Genomic DNA, 15,073 nt, shown 5'->3' with positions numbered 1-15,073 from the left:
AGTAATTAAATTATGATTATGTACTATGTGAATTGTTTGGAATCCTGAATGTAACACTGACAATAAACTACTGTTTGTTGACAGATCATATCATCTCTCATATTCTAATGTGTTAAATAATTAAATAAAATAAAAAAGAATTGATTTTTTAGAAACACAGAACAGCTTAGTTGCATTACTAGCTTTCACTCTACGATTCTTTTTCTTGTTGAACCACACAGATGTCCTAACACAGCTACTTGTGGCCATTGGTTGTGTATCGGGTTAAACAAGAATAAGAGAGATAGTTTGAATGGCGGCAGGAAGGGCATCCGGCCACCCCTTAAAAATTAACCACACCAAATCCACATTAACCATGCCGACCCTGTGCCGAATGCAGGACAAAGGCACTATCAAAAGAAAGAAGAGAGATAGTTTGAAAAGTAGTAATTTCTATATGCTCTCTTATTTGTCTCTGCTTCATGTATCACCCAAGTGAGAGTCTGCTTAAGACAGTAGACTCATATCCATAAGAATCAATTTTTGAATCTCCCTTTACCCATTTGATTAAGATTTTTAGTTTCCCTCATGCCACATTGTTCCCTTCAAATGGGATTCATTTGATTTTCTTTTCCACCTTCTCCAGTGAGCTTCTGTTCTGGCTCTAATGACAACACTGCTAACAAAACCCAATCATGAATCCTCTCATCTTCTTTTTCCATGCCTTTAATCAAAACCTGACTTCATCACACATAGTAAAGATTCCAATGCCTCTTACTTGTATGTCAACTATATTTCAATTTATACCCTATCTGCATTCCATGAAATGTACATCATGTGTCAATTAATTCACATCCCTTAGCATCATTGTGTTTTGCACTGTTATTTTTTAAAATTAATCCAGATTTGGTATGTCTCCTTTATACATTTCTCTGTAGTATTCTCTCTTTGTAGAATACAATATCTTAGTAAAACTTAATGATCTGATTTTATTGCAGCATCTAACTCACTTGCTAACTTAGCAAAAGGAATGTCATTGTGTAGCAGCTGGAAGAATCTCTGGAACAGTCATCGCACAAATAGTTCCATTGCGTGCATTGATGGTATCCGTGCTTTCAGTGCTCTGTGGGTCATTATGACCCATAAAATTCTCCAGATGTCACAGGAACCATCTGTCAATAAAGTTATTCTTCTTGAGGTATGGAACTTGTAATTATGACTATTGTGAATGTGAGCTACATTTGGTAGTATAATTATATCTGATCTTAAGACAACTAACATAAAAGTAATAAGTGAGAGAAAGTCTTCAACACATGATGGATGCTAAAATATATGTCCTCATAAAGCATTAAGAAGAGTCAACACTGAATCTTAATTTATTGGAACATAGGCATCCATTTATGATTACTTAAGGGGGTAGTACGTGTGTTTTGCTTTTCATTTCAACAAACTGGAGGGTTTCACAATATTTGTGACCATGTGGTTCTACTCTTGTCTACAGCTGTTAACCAGAATTAGGCAGAGCTTTCTCTTCAGGCAATGTGTTTGGAACTTCTACATCTACATCTACAAAAATACTCTGCAAACCACTGTGAGCAGCATGGCATAAGGAATGTCCCATTATACTAGATGTTAGGGTTTCTTCTTTGCCATTCATGTATGGAGCACAGGAAGAATGTTTGAATGCCTCTGTGCACACAGTAAATATTCTAATATTATCTTCATGATCACTGTGTAAGCAATACATAGGGGGTTGTAGTATACCCCTAGAGTAATCATTTAAATCCGGTTCTTGAAACTTTGTTAATAGACTTTCTTGGAATAGTTTAAGTCTGTCTTCAAGAGTCTCAGTTCCTTCAGTATCTATGTGACACTCTCCCACAGATTAAACAAACCTATGACCATTCATGCTGCCCTTCTCTGTATATGTTCAATATCCCCTGTTTGTCCTATCTGATATGGGTCCCCCACACTTGACCAATGTTTTTTGATGTGTCACATGAGTGATTTGTAAGCAATCTCTTTTGTGGATTGATTGCACTTCCCCAGTATTCTACCAATAACCCAAACTCTATTACCTGCTTTATCCATGACTGAACCTATATGATCATTCCATTCTGTATCCTACAAAGTGTTACACCCAGGTATCTGTATGAGTTGGCTGATTTGAACAGTGGCTCACTGATATTATAGTTGTAGACTACTACATTTTGTTTTATTTTTTGAAGTGCAAAATTTTACATTTCTGAAAAGTTTGAGCAAGATGACAGTCTCTGTACCATGTTGAAATCTTATCAGAATCTGACAGAATAGTTATGTAACTGCTCTCAGATAGTACTTCATTATAGATTACTGCATCATCTGCAAAATTCCGGATTCTACTATTAATATTTTCCGCAAGGTCATTAATATACAACATGAACAGGAATAATCCCAACACACTTCCCTCTGGTGCACCCGAAGTTACTTCTACATCTGATGATGACTCTTCATCAAAGATAACATACTGTGTTCTCTCTAACAAAAAGTCCTCAGTCCAGTCAAAAATTTCACTTGATATCCCATATGATTGTACTTTGGATAATCAGTGTAGATGCAGTACTGAGTCATACGCTTTTAGGAAATCAAGAAACACTGCATCTGCTTGGTTGCCTTGATCCAAAGCTTTCAGTATGTCATGTGAGAAAAGTGTGAGTTGGGTTTCACATGATCGATGTTCTCAGAAACCATGCAGGTTGGCATTTGAGGCGGTAATTCTGTTCAAAATACTTCATTATGTCTGAGCTCAGATTATGTTCTAAGATTATACAGTAAATCAATGTCAAGGATACTGGATGGTAGTTTTGTGGATCACTTCTACTACCCTTCTTGTAGATGTGTGTGGCCTGTATCTTTTTCCAACAACTGGGCACGGTTTTTTGATCGAGGGTTCCACAATAAATTATAGTGAGAAGAGGGGATAACCAGCCACAAATTCAGTATAGAATCTGACAGGAACTCCATCAGGATCTGGAGCTTTGTTCAGTTTTAACAATTTCAGCTGTTTCTAAAAACCCCTGACACTAATACTTATTTCATTCATCTTTTCAGTGATACAAGGATTAAATTGGGGTAATTCTCCTGGGTTTTGCTTTGTAAAGGAACACTAGGAAATGGAGTTAAGCATTTCAGCTTTTGCTTTGCTACTCTGAATTTCAGTTCTTGTCTCACTCACTAGGCACTGGTCACTAACTTTGGTGCCACAAACAGCCTTTACATATGACCAGAATTGATTTGAATTTTGTGAAATGTCATTTGACAATATTCTGCTATGGCAGTCATTGAAGGCATCACACGTTGCTTTCTTGACAGCCAAACACATTTCATTCAGCATATCTCTATCTACATGACTGCACTTTGTTTTAACCTACTAAGCAGTATTCTCTGTTTCTTTAGAAGTTTCTTTAGAGTGACTGTATACCATGGAAGGTTTCTTCCATTATGAACTTTCTATGAGATACATATCTATCCAGTGCATGGTCAATTATTCTTTTAAACTCGAGCCATAGTTCCTCTCCATGCTCCTGGCCTGTGCTGAAAGTTTCAAGTTTCTCAAAGAGATACGACATTACTTTTTTTTTATCTAGTTTACTGAACATATATATATCTTTCTGCTTGGTTTAGTTGTCCTCTGTACTTTGGTAATCATTGTTCTCACAACGGCATCATGGTCACTGATGCCAGTTTCAATGTGGACATCCTCAAAGAAGTCAGGCCCGTTTGTTGCCATTAAATTCAAGATATTTCCAACATGAGTGGTGTTCCTAACTATCTGTTCTAGATAGTTTTCAGAGACAGTATTTAGTGAATTTTCACAGTATGTCTTATCGTGCCCACCACTAACAAAATTATATTTTTCCCAGTTAATAGTTGGATGATTGAAGTCTCCACTGATTGCAATGCTTCAGAGAGTAACATGTGGTGTTTGGTGGAATGTGAATTTATACTTTCGTAATATGAGAATTTTCAGCGTACATGTTGCTGCACATCAAATAACTTTCCAAAATGTGTTTTTTTCCTATGAGTTTTGTTTTCTAAAGTGCTGGGAAATCCTAAGCCACTGTATAAAACTATAACCATTCAAATGATTCATAAGTTTTACAGTTCTGAGGGAAAGTGTACTGTCACTTAATACAGAAAAAGTGTATTTTCACCCAGGAGAAAGTGTATTTTTAACCGGGAGATCCGGGAAAAATCCGGGAATTTTTTTTCCTTGTCCACGTATACACCCTGAGACAGACAGCTTGGTGCTTGTCATGCCTATGTAGAACACAGCACAGGGTTTGCAGATAAGCTTGTAGGACACATGAGTGGTTTCACAGGTAGCCCTGCATTTGTTGGGATAGGTGATGCTTGTGACTGGACTGAAGTAGTTGGTGGTGGTGGGAGGACGTATGGCACAGACTTTGCATCTAGATCTATTACAGGAATATGAGCCACAAGGCAAGGTGTTGGGAACAGGCCTTGAATATGGATGGAGAAGGATATTACATAGGTTCAGTACAAACTCGAATACTTTTGTGGGAGGGGTGGGAAGAATAATGGGTCGTATATTCCTCATTTTAGGACATGACGAGAGGTAGTCTAAAACCTAGCAGAGAATGTATTTCAGTTGCTCCAGTCCTGTGTGGTACTAAGACATGAGGGAAATGTTCCTCTTTGACTGGATGGTGACACTTTGGGAGGTAGCAGATGACTGGAGAGTAAGGCATGCTCATCACTACAGACGTGATGGTCATGGGTGGCTACACTGTGTGGAAGGGACCTCTTGGTGTGGAAAGCATGGCAGCTCTTGAAGTGGAGCTATTGCAAGTGTTTGGGAGGTTCAATATGGATGGAGGTACTGGTGTAGCTATCTTTGAGGTGGAGGTCAACATTGAGGTAGGTGGCTTTTTGGGATGAGGATGACAAGGTGAAGTGAATGGGGAGATGATGTTGAGTTCTGGAGGAATGTGGGTAGGGTGCCATCACCCTCAATCCAGATCACAAAGATGTCATCAGTGAATCAGAACCAGGTGAGGGGTTTGGGATTATGTATGTTATGAAGAGTTTCTCTAACGGCCCATAAATAGGTTGGCAAAGGACAAAGCCATGTGGGCGTCTATTGCTATATCTTGGATTTGTTTGTAGGTGATACCTTCAAAGGAGCCGTAATTGTGGGTGACGATATAGTTGGTCGTGGTGACCAGGAATAAGATTGTAGGTTTGCAATCCATCAAGGGATCTTAGGAGAGGTAGTGTTCAATAGCAGCAAGGCCATGGGCATTAGGGATGTTAGTGCAAATGGAGATGGCATCAATAGTGATGAGCAGGACAACATGTAGGAAAGGAACAGGAATTGTGGAGAACTTGTGGAGGCAATGGCTTCTGTCTTTTATATAGAATGGTAGGTTGTGGGTAATAGGCTGAAGGTGTTGTTCTACAAGAACAGAGATTCTCTCAGTGGAGGCACAATAACTGGCCACAAAGGGGCATGCTGAGTAATTGGGTTTATGGATTTTAGGAATAATGTTAAAGGCAGGACTGTGGGCAGAGGTAGGGGTGAGGGGGGGGGGGAGAGAGAGAGAGAGAGAGAGAGAGAGAGAGAGAGAGAGAGAGAGAGAGAGAGAGAGAGAGAGACTCTGGGAAGAGGTTCTGGAATGGGGCTAAGGATTTGAGAAGAGACTGGAAATCCTGCTGGATTTGTGGAATGGGGTCACTGTGGCAGGATGAATCTGACAGCTGGTGGAATCCTTCTATCAGGTAATCCTTGTGGTTCAAAACAACAGTGATAGTGCCTTTGTCAGCAGGTAGGATTATAAGGTTGGGATCAGCTTTTAGGTGGTCAATTGCAGTTCTTTTTAGGGATGTAAGGTTAACTCATATCTCTGTAACAGACCTAGATGCAAGACTTGTCCCATACATCCATCCACCACCTCCACCTTCTCCAAACCAGTCATGTCACAAGCATAATCTATCCCATCAAAGGCAGGGCTACTTGTGAAACCACTGATGTGATCTACAAGCTAAGCTGCAACCATCATGATGTGTTCTACATGGGCTTGACAATCAACAAGCTGTTTGTCCACATGAATGGATACTAACAAACTGTGGCCAAGAAACAGCTGGACCACCCGGTTACTAAGCACACTGCCCAACACAATGTTCTTCATTTCAGTGACTGCTTCATAGCCTATGTCCTCTGGATTCTTCCTACCAACAACAGCTTTTCTGAACTGTGCAGTTGGGAACTCTCCTGCAATATATCCTACATTCCCATAACTCTCTTGGCTTCAACCTTCATTAGTCACTGTTCATCACCCACCTATACCCTTCCCTGCTCCCACTCCAGCACACAGTCTTCTATTCCACCAATGCACCCACAGTCCTTTTCATTTCTCTCCTTTTTTGCTTCCCTCCCCTGCCCCACTGCTATTCCATCTAAACTCCCAACTGCTCCTAGCTGCCCTACCCTTTTCCCACGTCATCCCCGTATCCCTGTATGCTCCCACAAGCAACACTTTACCGTCCTATACTCCTATCCTGAAATTTCTGCACCTCCCTGCTTCAGCCTCCTCATTAACCCCCACCACCCAAATTGCTTCTCCTATCATGTGCTGTCGCTTGCAGTATGATCTCAGCAGGTGGAGACAGTGGCCATGTATATATGAGTTGTGTTTGCACGAACATGTGTGCATACGTTGTCTTATTCAGAAGAAGGTTTTTTGGTTGAAAGCTTAATTGTTTAGCAGTCTTCTTCTTGTGTCTCTCTGTGTCTCAGCATTTCAACTATAGGGTGAGTAGCCATCTATCCTTTTCATAATATTGTCAGTTGCTAACCAAGGACTCATTAGGAGGGTGACACAGAAAGAGTAATAAACCAATTGTTCAATTTCCAAGAAAAGTAAAAAGAAAAATATTTGTAGTTACAGGAAGTGTTTTACAGTATTTTTTCCTTTTCAGTCAACACGTGACATACCAAAGATGCCACTTCTGAACAGTATGATTAATGTAGATTCATTCTTTCTGATAAGTGGGATGCTTCGTGCGATGAATTTCATGAGAGATGTGCAACAACGTGGTGGATTTTGGATTGCCACAGGAATTCTGCAGAGGCTCCTCAGGTATGTTAGTTTAATGCTATCTAGCTGACACCTCTAGAAACAAGAGAACACAACTGATTTGGATTATTTATTTACCATTGATCAGTTGAAGTGAAATAGGCATTTTACATCAATAGCACTTTATGAATAAAAATCTCTCGGTGTACATGCCGCGTCAATTCTGGATAAAACTCCAAGCTTTCGACCACTACCTCCATGGTCGTCGTCAGGGCTAAAACTGACTGTCGTGAGCTAGCGAGGTTCCCACTTTTATAGGCCAAGGACGGCTTCTGATTGGCTGGAATACGTCATAGCAACAGCGATATGGCGCGTAGTGAAGTGGTGCCCTCTACTTCCATAGATGTAGTTTCTATCCTGCGTTGCTTACAGCGCCATCCCTTGAATCAGGAGGTAAAGTGCGGGAAGTTTTTCTCTGCGATTTTTCTTTATGCAGTGCACTCTTCCAAGTGTTGCTAAGTGCATAGCCGTTGTTTCTGTTAAAGTTATTATCGCTGAGTCTAATTTCGACTGCTTCCCGGATCACAGAGTCCCAGTAATTCGATGCGTGTGCTATTACTCTGGTTTCTTCAAATAAAATCTTATGCTTGTTAAGCAGGCTATGTTCAGCCACCGCTGATTTTTCCAAATACCTGTATTTTAGGTGGCGCTGGTGCTCGATGCAGCGGTCGGCAACGGTTCTTACAGACTGGCCCACGCAATTCTTGCCGCATTCGCAAGGAATAGTATAAATTCCCGGCACTCTTAAGCCGAGACTATCCTTGACTGATCTCAACATTTCCTTAATTTTCCTAGGTGGTCGGAAAACTGGTTTTATTCCTTGCCTCTTCAGGACTCTGGCTATCTTGCTCGTTGTAGCACCGCAAAAAGGAAGCCGCGCTATGTGTTGGTCCTCTTCTTGTATATGGCTGGCATCGTGTCTTACTTTCTTGGACAAAACTGATTTAATTTCACCGGCAGAATAACCATTCCTCTTAAAAACAGTCGTCAAATGGTTAATCTCGGGAACGAGGTGGTCCTTGTCGGAAATAGTCCTGGCTCTGTGTATTAAAGTATTCAGCATAGCTCTCTTCTGAGACGGATGATGGAAGCTATGGCTACGCAGATATAAGTCTGTACACAGAATGGCCCAGTCGTCCATCCGGCTTTCGCTCTACCAACACATCTAAAAAGGGTAACTTCCCTTCCTTCTCTACCTCCAACGTAAATTTTATGTTTGGATGTACACCATTTAAATGTTCGACGAACTGCTGCAGCGTGTCGCTGCCGTGTGGCCAGATTAAAAAAGTATCGTCGACGTATCTGTAGAAGCATGATGGGCGGAGGTGAGCACTGTTCAACGCTCGTTCTTCAAAGTCCTCCATGAAAAAATTCGCTATAGCTGGTGACAACGGCGAACCCATAGCTGTTCCATCCATCATTTCATAATAATTTCCACTGTATAAAAAGTAAGTGGTCGTCAAGGTGTGCCGGAACAACTTCAAAATTTCTGAGGAAAAATGAGCAGCCAACAGTTGTAAGGTGTCATCCACAGGTACTTTGGTGAACAGAGAAACCACGTTGAGGCTGACCATGATATCACTTGGGCCTATCTTCATCTGTTTTATGATATCAACAAACATTTTTGAATTCTTAATATGATGTGGGCAGTGACCAACTATAGGCGCCAACAATTTAGTTAAGTGTTTTGCAAGCCTGTACGTAGGAGAGCCAATAGCGCTAACAATCGGTCTCAACGGGACGTCCTCCTTATGAACCTTTGGCAAACCGTACAGTCTTGGTGGCCTAGGCACTCTCGGCCGTAAGTTCTTCACCAGTTCGTCGGAGAGGCCAGAGTTTTTTAGTAGCTCCCTTGTCTTCCTGCTGAGCGCCGATGTGGGATCCCGTCTGAGAATCCGGTATGTGCTATCCTCCAGTAATAATCCAACTTTCTTGTGGTAATCTGTAGCATTGAGGATTACCGTGGCATTTCCCTTGTCAGCAGGTAGAACAACCAGATCTTCATCTTTCTGCAACAATTTCAGTCCTTGTCTCTCCTCTCTGCTGATGTTTGACCTAGGCGGCTTGGATGTCGCTAAAATCCGGCTAGTAGCAAGCCTTACGTCGTCCGCTGCTTCTTGAGGAAGATGACGAACAGCTTGTTCCACTCCACTAATAATCTCAACCACCGGTAACTTACGTGGAGCTGGGGCAAAGTTCAATCCTTTACTGAGAGCCGAGATGGTAGCTTCATCAAGTTCCTTGTCAGAGAAGTTGATAACAGTGCGGTGAATGCCGTTGGACCCAGTGCGGTGAATGCCGTTGGACCCAGAGATTTTTATTCAAGAAATTCGTCGCGAAAGACTTCGTAGCCATAATAGCACTTTATGTTTTCTTTCAATAATACCTTAAAACTAAATGAGCATTATATGTTCCAAATAGAACCTAGAAATGATAGGATAAACAATAAAATAATAAATAAATACAGTCAATGATGTAACATAATGAAAACCTTAAAAATTAATTTCATTTGATTTTATATTCATAAATTAATTTATATCCTAAGGATTAATAAATAAGCATATTCATAGCTTGCTACTATAGCTAGTTATGTGAGCTGACCAAGCAGAAAATGGAAGTTTATTAAATATTTTTAAGCCATTGCTTAGATGGGAATTCCCTGTTCTTGCCATCCTGTGCTAAGGTATATCTAATTTTATTTTGCATCAGATATTATGGTGGTGTATGTTTTCCCTTATTTTGAAATCAAAAACTACATATTGGATCAAAAAAAGCTATAATTCGAATTTGTTTGCCTTAGAGGGGGACATCCAGTGATACCACACATGACTCCCCACACCACTCTGTGTGTGGATGGTGGGGGGCAACTTAGAAATCTTCAGTGGGAACCCCCAGTTTTTAATGTCTGAGGCATTTTCTTTGTTTCGCCATAGATGATGCTGTAATCGGAGGAATAGAAATGGGTATACAATCATAATTTACAACATGCTATCAGTGGCCCTTGAATATCCAATGCCATGTGGGACCCCACCGCCATGCTGTGAGGCTCACTCACAATTTTTTATTCCTCTGACTGGATTCCGTAGAAATATTGGAACACGTGAAGCAATACTGACCCTACGACTTATCTTAGAAGCTATATTAAGGAAAGGCAAACCTACGTTTCTAGCATTTGGAGACTTAGAGAAAGCTTTTGACAATGTTGACTGGAATAATCTCTTTCAAATTCTGAAGGTGGCAGGGGTAAAATACAGGGAGTGAAAGGCTATTTACAATTTGTACAGAAAGCAGATGGCAGTTATAAGAGTTGAGGGACATGAAAGGAAAGCAGTGGTTGGGAAGGGAGGGAGACAGGGTTGTAGCCTCTCCCCGATGCTATTGAATCTGTACATTGAGCAAGCAGTAAAGGAAACAAAAGAAAAGTTTGGAGTAGGTATTAGAATCCATGGAGAAGGAATAAAAACTTTGAGGTTCGCCAATGACATTGTAATTCTGTCAGAGACTGCAAAGGACTTGGAAGAGCAATTGAACGGAATGGACAGTGTCTTGAAAGGAGGGTATAAGATGAACATTAACAAACGCAAAACGATGAAATGAGACACTTAAAGTAGTAAAGGAGTTTTGCTATTTGGGGAGCAAAATAACTGGTGATGGTTGAAGTAGAGAGGATATAAAATGTAGACTGGCAATGGGAAGGAAATTGTTTCTGAAGAAGAAAAATTTGTTAACATCGAGTATAGATTTAAATGTCAGGAAGTCGTTTCTGAAAGTATTTGTATGGAGTGTAGCCATGTATGGAAGTGTAACGTGGACGATAAATAGTTTAGACAAGAAGAGAATAGAAGCTTTTGAAATGTGGTGCTACAGAAGAATGCTGAAGATTAGATGGGTAGATCACATAACTAATGAGGAGGTATTGAATAGAATTGGGGAGAAGAGGAGCTTGTGGCACAACTTGACTAGAAGAAAGGATCGGTTGGTAGGACATGTTCTGAGACATCGAGGGATCACCAATTTAGTATTGGAGGGCAGTGTGGAGGGTAAAAATCGTAGTGGGAGACCAAGAGATGAATACACTAAGCAGATTCAGAAGGATGTAGGCTGCAGTAGGTACTGGGAGATGAAGAAGCTTGCACAGGATAGAGTAGCATGGAGAGCTGCATCAAACCAGTCTCTGGACAGAAGACCACAACAACAACAACAACATATTGAACAGAGGACTACTCAACACACCAGTGTGGCCATGGCTCGAGGCAAAGGCTCTTCTACTTTTCCAGTTAGACTAAGTCTTCAAACACACTACTTTTCAAATGACAATACACTAGACTGAAGCATATCTGTGGGAATGACAGTACAGGCATTTCTCATGCAGTCGACCATGTCTATATGGCCTGTTGGTACTCACTGGTACATCTTACTTTTTAAATATCCCCACAGAAAAAAATCTGAGGACTTCAAATCTGGTGTGCTGTTGGGCCAATAAATAGGGCCACCTCTGCTGATTCACCAACCAGTGTAAACTTCGTCTAATACCTCTCATGCATCAATTGCATAATGTGCTGTGCATCTATCATGCTGAGACCACATACACTGCTGAACATCCAGGGCAACATCCTGCAGTAGTACCAGTAGTATCTGTTCCAAAACTATTTGATATTTGCATCTACTCAATCTGTCATTGATAAAATATAGACTAATGAGTTTGTTTCCCATGATGCCACACAATACGTTAGCTGACCAAACATGTTGATAGACTGCAGGCCATAATCAGTGGGGTTGCCTACACTCCAGTAATCCATGTTATGCCAGTTAACACTACCATGTTTTGTGTATGTGGACTCACTGGAAAATAGTACCTCAACAAAGAATGTGGGGGTCATTTGCATTTGTTGACATGCCCATTTACAAAGTACTACCCGGTTATAGAAATTGGCGACATAATTCTTGATGCAGTGACACATGGTATGGATGATACTTATGACAATACTACCTACTGACAATATGTGACAATACTACCTAAGGACATACCAGAACTGCACTGTAATTTCTGGGAGCTTATATATGTATTGTGGTGCACTGCCACGAGTACAGATATTTCATTAGCTTCTCCTGTAACATGTTTGCTTCATTTCCTTTTGCCAGTCTGTACGCTGCCATCAGGCATAAAGGCTTCCACTACCATGTAAAAGAGTGAATGAGAGTGAGCTTTCTGTGGAAAATGCTCATCATACAAGGCAACGACAGCCTCACATTTCTCCTACATTCTCCATAAATCAGGATCATTTCAATTTTTTCTTCTGTGGTTGCAACATTCATCATCCACTTGCATGTCTGTTCTCCTAATGATAGGTAGGTTTGAAAGCAATAATCACTGAACAAATGTTGTAATGTTTAGAGTTCCTGTCTGTTCTATGTCTGTGTAATACATGAGCTCTGGTGGCAGTGTACTGCCAGTTGTGATACATCATTATTTGCTACATGGACATGGTGGCATGTTGAGTAGTTCCCTGTTTCATATGTTGGAAGAATACAACATTGTGAATGAGGTTTCCAATTAGAAGTTACGAAATACTGACTTATCCCACTCTTGCAGCATGGAGGTGGGGTTCCGTGTGCCATTGGAAAATTCAAGGACTGCTCAGAAGCATGTTGTAAATTACGATTGTGTAACCATTTCTGTTCCTCCGATTACAATGCCATCTGCGGAAAAACAAAGAAAATGCTTCAGACAAAACAGGTGTAGATTTTGCTGTAAAAGAAAAAAAAGTAGACTTTGAGCTGCATGAATAGTGGCCAGCAGTGCTCTAATCTACCAGCATTGGTCATTACCAGTACCACATTCTTCTGAATTATTAGAATTCCACTGATGTGAGGATAATGCTCCCATATCAGCAGGCCATACCCTACATGTGACTGAAGAGTCCAAAATAAATTACTCTTAAATGTTCTTTTGTTATTAAGCCTCTCAGTTTCTGCATTATATAGGTAACTTAAGATACTGTTGTACCGATATGGTTTATGTGTGTTTCCCAAATTAACTTAGAGTTTGTATGAATTCCTAGAATTTTAACTGCTTTCAACTGTAGCTCTTTTGAAAATCCTAGTATAATCTACTGGTTATTGGGGTTGTGAAGCAGTATATTTGTTAAGAACCAATTTAGTGCTGTTTCCCTGCCATCTTGCATCATATCTTGCAGAACTAATGTTTTCTCATGCTGAGCTAGTAAAGTCGTTTCATCAGCATAACAAATAACAAAGTTAGGTTCACAGTGGGGTAAATTACGGACAGGAATTATAATAAAGAAGGGCCCAAGGACAGACCCTTCTGGGACTCCTGTTTTATCTTCTTGCAACTGTGAGTGCTGTTTCTGACAGAGACAAACTGTTTCCTATTGTTTAGGTATGATACGAGGGCAGTTCAATAAGTAATGCAACACATTTTTTTTCTGAAACAGGGGTTGTTTTATTCAGCATTGAAATACACCAGGTTATTCCCCAATCTTTTAGCTACACAACACTATTTTTCAACGTAATCTCCATTCAATGCTACGGCCTTACGCCACCTTGAAATGAGGGCCTGTATGCCTGCATGGTACCGTTCCACTGGTTGATGTCGGAGCCAACGTCGTACTGCATCAATAACTTCTTCATCATCCGCGTAGTGCGTCCAATGGATTGCATCCTTCATTGGGCCAAACATATGGAAATCCGACGGTGCGAGATCGGGGCTGTAGGGTGCATGAGAAAGAACAGTCCACTGAAGTTTTGTGAGCTCCTCTCGGGTGCGAAGACTTGTGTGAGGTCTTGCGTTGTCATGAAGAAGGAGAAGTTCGTTCTGATTTTTGTGCCTACGAACACTCTGAAGTCGTTTCTTCAATTTCTGAAGAGTAGCACAATACACTTCAGAGTTGATCGTTTGACCATGGGGAAGGACATCGAACAGAATAACCCCTTCAGCGTCCCAGAAGACTGTAACCATGACTTTACCGGCTGAGGGTATGGCTTTAAACTTTTTCTTGGTAGGGGAGTGGGTGTGGCGCCACTCCATTGATTGCCGTTTTGTTTCAGGTTCGAAGTGATGAACCCATGTTTCATCGCCTGTAACAATCTTTGACAAGAAATTGTCACCCTCAGCCACATGACGAGCAAGCAATTCCGCACAGATGGTTCTCCTTTGCTCTTTATGGTGTTCGGTTAGACAACGAGGGACCCAGCGGGAACAAACCTTTGAATATCCCAACTAGTGAACAATTGTGACAGCACTACCAACAGAGATGTCAAGTTGAGCACTGAGTTGTTTGATGGTGATCCGTCGATCATCTTGAACGAGTGTGTTCGCACGCTCCGCCATTGCAGGAGTCACAGCTGTGCACGGCCGGCCCGCACGCGGCAGATCAGACAGTCTTGCTTGACCTTGCGGCGATGATGACACACGCTTTGCCCAACAACTCACCGTGCCTTTGGCCACTGCCAGATCACCGTAGACATTCTGCAAGCGCCTATGAATATCTGAGATGCCCTGGTTTTCCGCCAAAAGAAACTTGATCACTGCCCGTTGTTTGCAACGCACATCCGTTACAGACGCCATTTTAACAGCTCCGTACAGCGCTGCCACCTGTCGGACGTCAATGAAACTATACGAGACGAAGCGGGAATGTTTGAAAATATTCCACAAGAAATTTCCGGTTCTTTCAACCAAAATTGGCCGAGAAAAAAAATGTGTTGCATTACTTATTGAACTGCCCTCGTACAATTAGTGCCAATGCAATATTGAGTTCAGTACACATATGCCCCCATTGAAGTTGTCACAGCACAACTGCATCTTATAAATATCAGTAAGTACAAGTTTTCAGCAAGTAAAAAGAGAAGCATATTTCATCTATGGTTAGAAATGTTTAGTCAGTGACAACCATGAGACAAAAAGACCTGAAAAAGGCAAAAACTTATGTTTGATT

General features: G+C 41.0%; 1 protein-coding gene across 1 annotated transcript in view; it reads left to right on the top strand.

The window, feature by feature from the left end:
• Nucleotides 1–15,073, top strand: part of LOC126199627 (nose resistant to fluoxetine protein 6-like) — a 192,704-nt gene that overhangs the window by 99,033 nt on the left and 78,598 nt on the right. The window contains exons 6-7 of the mRNA XM_049936553.1: nt 978–1,177; nt 6,961–7,121. Coding sequence (XP_049792510.1) covers nt 978–1,177; nt 6,961–7,121 — 361 coding nt within the window. The remainder of the gene's footprint in view (nt 1–977; nt 1,178–6,960; nt 7,122–15,073) is intronic.

Source organism: Schistocerca nitens, chromosome 8 (genome assembly GCF_023898315.1).
Source record: "Schistocerca nitens isolate TAMUIC-IGC-003100 chromosome 8, iqSchNite1.1, whole genome shotgun sequence".
NCBI lineage: Eukaryota > Metazoa > Arthropoda > Insecta > Orthoptera > Acrididae > Schistocerca > Schistocerca nitens.
This window is presented reverse-complemented; position numbering and strand designations above follow the sequence as displayed.